The sequence below is a fragment of the Chinchilla lanigera genome, unplaced genomic scaffold (assembly GCF_000276665.1).
Source record: "Chinchilla lanigera isolate Chin_1 unplaced genomic scaffold, ChiLan1.0 scaffold00028, whole genome shotgun sequence".
NCBI lineage: Eukaryota > Metazoa > Chordata > Mammalia > Rodentia > Chinchillidae > Chinchilla > Chinchilla lanigera.
Genome location: NW_004955429.1, coordinates 9,098,405 through 9,104,404, shown reverse-complemented (window position 1 = coordinate 9,104,404; position 6,000 = coordinate 9,098,405). Strand labels below are relative to the sequence as shown.

The following is a 6,000-nucleotide window of genomic DNA, read 5'->3' as shown; positions in this document are numbered from 1 at the left end:
TCTGAAATTCAGTATTGCTTGTATTGTTTTTGTGTTATTTTGTAAATGTATGTGTGTTTGTTATTATGTTTTTGTTCTTTTTTCTTTAAAATAAACAATAAAAAATAATATATATAGCAGGGTGCCTGGCACATAGTAGTTCTTATATTTGTGATTATCTACTTAACTAACAGAAGCAGCAAATGTTTAAATTGTAGGTTTTTATAGCAGGTTTGGGTTGGAATTGTATCAGTATTACTGAGTTGTGAAAGATTACACATTATCCATATTTCAAATTTGGCATTTCTCGTATATAAAACAGACATTGTAATATTTTCCAAGATATTTCCTGAAGACTGAATCATTAATACATATATCAATAGATGTTTCCCATGCTGCAGTGATGTCCTTAACGACTCAAATCTCTCTAAGCCACAGTGGTGGTTACTGGTTGGACTCTGGGTATTTTCTGGGTAATTACCACTCATAAGATTAGCCCTGTGACTAAACAGGGTTGTCAGCTTGATTGCTTTATGAGCCATTTAGTGGGTTAGGAAAGCTCACTTCTGGGTGTGTCTGGGTGTTCATGGAAACATGACATGGGTACTTGATCTGGTTCCTTGTCCCTGTCTCTCCCGTGCTGTTCCCTTCTCTGCTTTCTGGATGCCAGGACTGTGAACTAAAGTCTTTACTCGACCGTGCCCTTTTGCCATGATGTGTCTGCCTTGGAGCCAACTGACCACAGACTAAAGCCTATAAAACCATGGCTCAAATAGTCCTTTTTTGTTTTAAGTTGTAATTGTCAAGTATTTTGTCTCACCGTCCAATACAGATCCCTCTTTTAAATTCAGGACAGGTATCTTGCCTGTGTGGCTAGGCCCAGAGGGAGTTTGACATTCAACCACTTGACATGTCAGGACCTATTTCCTCCTATGAATGTTCAAATCTTTGTGTGAGGCCCATATCATCAACCGAGACTTCTCTTTTACACACTTTGTGCTTACTCGTTACAAAGTGCACTATGAGAAGTGAGACGGGTTCTAATTCTTGATTCTTGCATCATAAATGTTCTTGCCTGCTCTGTTTTTTTTTGTTTTTTTTGGTTTTTCTCCGGTACCGGGAACCGAACTCACGACCTTGCGCTTGCCAGGCAGGCACTTTGCCACTGAGCTAAATCCCCAGCCCTTTTTTTTTTTTTTTTTTTTTTTTGGTTTTTGCCTGCTCTGCAATTTCGTTTCTGCTTCACTGAAAGGCAGTGCTGATGACAGTAATGGACCTTCTCAGGCCAGCAAATATTTCCTAATGCCCTTTTCTCCCAGGGCAACTCATATAATTATATTTATATAATTAAGATAGCCTAGTCAAATGATTTTTCTTATGATAAGCAAAAGTGGCTGTAGAGTCATTAGCTTTTCCACCCATAGCCACAGGACAGACAGGTGTAACTGTCAGAAACCCTCTGTCAACAAAATTCTGCTGTGAATATAAGAGCTTCTAGCATGATGCTTGATGGATACCAAACTCTGCATAAATGTGACTGCAAAGGATGATGCTTCTGAAGGTGATGACTGGGGAAGTCAATAATGCCCCAGAAACTGAAAAATCCTTGAGACTCAATTATTAAAACATACCCAGAGTGCTGTATTTTTTAGTTCAAAATGAATATATAGTGTGTAATTTCCATGCCTGTTCAATGACTGGCTAGCTAGTAGATTCATTTTACTGAGTATTATATTTATGATTAAAATAGATTTTAAAACGTGAGGAAATTTCATTATGTAGGAATTAGCAAAGTATACTTAAATTTCAACACCATTTTTGTGTTTACAAATTACTCTTTCCTAGAACAGTTTTAAATGACATACATTTGTACATCGTTATGGGTACCTTGTGAAGGTTTAATGAATGTATACATTGTGAAATATACGAATAAGGTTAAGCATCTCTGTGTCCTCAAATATTTTATCATTTCTTTGTGATGGAATGTTCAAAATCACTACACACTGATCAACCTCTCCCCACTCTTCCTTTGACTTTCTCTAGAGGCTAGTAAGAAACAGTTCACTCTAAACTTCAGTGTGATCAACTGTTTCAGATTCCATATAGGAGTGAGCTCATGTGGTATTTGTCTTTCTGTGCTTGGCTTCCATTTCTTGGCTATTGGGAACAGGGCAGCAGTAAACATAGGAATGCAGTGTTACTTAAGCATACAGGGGGGAAAACTATCTTTTTTTTTGTATTTCTTCCTTTTTAAAATTTTATTTTAAAAATAAATGAAGGAAAACACATTAACAAACAGACAACCATTTACAAAATAGCAAAAGAACAATACAAATAATACAGAATTACATACAAAGTGGTAGGGAATTAACAATGCTTGTTGTATTACATATTGATATCTTCGGAGTGGTTTCTCAGGAAAACAAATAGAGACACGCAATATTGATCAGTCAAGTAATCATTAACTGTTTCTTTCAGTAAAGCAATAGAAGACAGTAGTTCAACTATGTTAGCTATCCTGTATATACACGAATATATACTTTTCCCTTCTTTCCTTTCTCTTTTCCCACAGCCCAGTTGCCCTTTACTTTTGAGCATTTTCCTTTCATTGCAAAATGTCTATCATACCTTCTAGTTTTTAATCACTCTTTCAGGTCTTACACTAGTGAGACAATACAGTGCTTACACATGGGGCTCTGATTTATTTCACTTATGAGTATGGTCTCTAGTTGTGACCATTTACCTATGAAAGCCTTGAGTTTATCTTTCTTTACAGCTGAGTAATATTCCAAAGCTATTGTAATAAAATCAACATGGTACTGGCTAAAAAACAGACCAGAAGATCAGTGGATCAGACTGGAAGACACAGACACAACCACAAACACACTCAGTCACCTAATCTTTGATACAGGGGCCAAACAAACTCACTGGAAGAATGATAACCTCTTTAATAAATGGTGCTGGAAAAACTATCTTTGAAGGGCCTTATCCAAGAGAACTACAGTGTCACTGCAGTGGTTTTTAAAAATCTTACTACCATTTGAATATTCATTATATCTGCAGCAGTATCTCCCCAGACAGTACATAATTAGGTTCTCTTTTCAGGTAGCTGTCTGGGATAGATATTAAACAGTAACAACAACTTGTTTTTATATGTGTGTAGCAAGTACTCCTAGATCCTGTTTTCCAGATAGTCTGAAATAGAAATCAAAGATTTGCTTCCCAGGGATTGAAATAGTATCTACATATTTTTAAATCCCTGGAATTAATCAGTCTATCTATCTATCTATCTATCATCTATTATCTAGCTATATGTTGTTTTTATCACATACACTTAGAAATAGAGGCAGACTTTAAAAACACAAAAATTTAAACATTCTTTGTATTTTTTCTCTAATTTGTAGTGTTCATTATTATTTTTCACTTTTGAGTAGTACTTCTTCAACTTGATTATTTCTCATTTTGTCTGTGTACTGAAATATAGCAACATGTTATTCAAGTAGATTGAGCATCTTAATAGTATTTATATTTAGATATATTCATACACTGAATTGACTTGATAAGATTTGGAAATACTGTGCTTGTCAAATTAGGAAGCAGGAAATTTGATAGAAAGCAAATATATTCCTGCAATTAGATATTTCATAGACACTTTGAAAAATTAAATGTTTGCACTGTTACTACCACACATTCCTTTTCATTTAGTAGTAGCATTTTCAAAATTTAAAATTATTTATCATTAGATTACAATGCTGTTTTAAATTTTAATATTCCATTTAGTGATTTGCTTTATGCTTTCACTTCTCAAACATATCACTGCCTTCCTAATTCATTTTACAAGGAAATATCTATGCAGGCTTTTTTTCTAAACTGCATTTTTGGATAAAAATAGCCAAAGATAAAGGATCCCAGTGTAATACTCATTAGTGGAAATCAACCTCATTTTGCATTTTTATAAGAGTAACAACTGAACATATACACTAAGCCAAGCAAATTCAGATTATGCATTTTTGGTTTATGCTTTTTGCAGTCTAATGACAATTAGCAGTTATTGTCAAGACTTACAGAGAATACGAACTAGGAGTCCAAATATTTTAATTCCAGTTCCACAGTACAACTTCTTAACTATGTAACATTGGTAAAATTAATAACTTTACCTTACCACCATTTCTTCTTTTGTAAAACAATACCTATCCCTTAGGTGGTTTTAAAGGTTGTACCTATATAAATATTTAGTATAGTGTCTATTACACAAGGAACTTGGTAATTACTGCTTATAATTTACCTATACATCTATACTACTGCTATTTATAACTTCAATTTCTTTCCTTTTCTCTTGTCCCTCTTTTCCTCTCATGTTTTTCCAGGATTCTTTATTGATATTATTTCTCCATATTAGCCTGAAAAAACTGAATCAAAAATTTCTTCCCTATACTAAAATGGCCATAATTATTTGTGAAACAGTAAGCTCTACAAAAAGCAGGAATATACATTATATAAATATAGTGGATCTTAGATTTTTCAAGTATTAATTTTTTAAATAGCTGGATTTCTTTTGGCTTAATGTAAAATACTCTGTAGTAACAAAACTGCCCACTGATAATAGCAAGGAAACTGACATTGCTATCTGAATAAGGTAAGAAAATCTTGACAATTCTATAAGCAGAACAGATGAATGATCCTGTTTCTTTGAAAAAAAATTGGGAAAATAATTAAATTTCTTAATTTGAGAATTTTTCCTTCCCAATTTCTGGTATGAAAAGTACAAGTCCATTTTTCAGATCACAGATACTTTTTTGTCTCCTTGAATGTATTTTTTGATGTAGAGAAGCATATTAGGATCATTTCCATTTCAGCAATACCTTTTCAAAGTGTAGGAGCCCTGTAAAGAGAGATCCTAAGAGCCACATTTTTATTCTTCAGTTTCCGATTGCGATTTTGAAGCCAGCAACTGTCGATGGTTTGAAGCAGTCAGTGGTGACCATTTTGACTGGATACGGAGCTCCCCAAGTGACCTTGGTGTTGACTTTGAGAATCAGGCCCCTCTTACGGATCATACTCACAACACAGTATCAGGTAAGAAACAAACAAGACTTACTTCTATTTCCTCTTCCTTTAAACCACAGACAAATGAGAAGGAGAAACAATTCTATTACTGCGAACAGTGGGCCAGTTGAATATCACCCATTATGTTTATGTTGTCTGCATGAAATATTTATGAGTGGAACAGAAAAGCAGAAGATACATTTTTGGCTGGATGAACTGAGATCACTGATTGCTTTTGGCATCACTTAAAACTACATATAGATAATAGTTCAGTATTTGTGAAAGCACATTTGACTCACAGCCACTCTTACTGATTTTTTAAAATTGGTGTATAGTTTTAGTTTCAGTTGGATATGAAACATACTCGGTGTAGGCTTAAGAGACAGATTCACTGTAGAATTCAGGTTTACTAATGTTTTGTTTTTGCATCTTAATAGGGCATTTTATGTTCATTCTGAAGAATAGCAGCAGCTTGTTCCAAGTTGCTAAACTGCAGAGTCCAACTTTCAGCCAAACAGGACCTGGCTGTATGCTTTATTTCTGGTAAATATTAAAGGCAACGATCAATTACCCTAGTAGTCCAGTGGTTGAAGACGTGCTCCTTCATTTGTTAGCTGTTCTGAGTTTTAAACCTTGGTTTTGCTTTTAAAATAGTTGTTGTATTATAGTAACAATTTGCTCTTAATATAGGAGCATATTATTATTATTATTTTTATTATTATTATTATCATTACTACTACTACTGCTACTATTACTACTATTTTATTATCATTGGTAGTGATCATAATGGGGCTTGAACCCAAGGTCTTTGCAATGAGGTGCATCTCCTTTAAAATTTTTTTTGGTTTTGAGACAGGATCTCACTAAGTTGCTAAATTGCCCAAGCTGGGTTTGAACATGCAATCCGTGTACCTCAGCCTCCCAGACTGCTGGAATTATAGGCATCCACCCTACCCCTGACTAGTTGTTTTCTCT

General features: G+C 34.4%; 1 protein-coding gene across 1 annotated transcript in view; it reads left to right on the top strand.

Annotated features, from left to right (window-relative positions):
• Positions 1-6,000, top strand: part of Malrd1 (MAM and LDL receptor class A domain containing 1) — a 600,954-nt gene that overhangs the window by 131,262 nt on the left and 463,692 nt on the right. The window contains exons 15-16 of the mRNA XM_005387237.2: positions 4,903-5,055; positions 5,463-5,568. Coding sequence (XP_005387294.2) covers positions 4,903-5,055; positions 5,463-5,568 — 259 coding nt within the window. The remainder of the gene's footprint in view (positions 1-4,902; positions 5,056-5,462; positions 5,569-6,000) is intronic.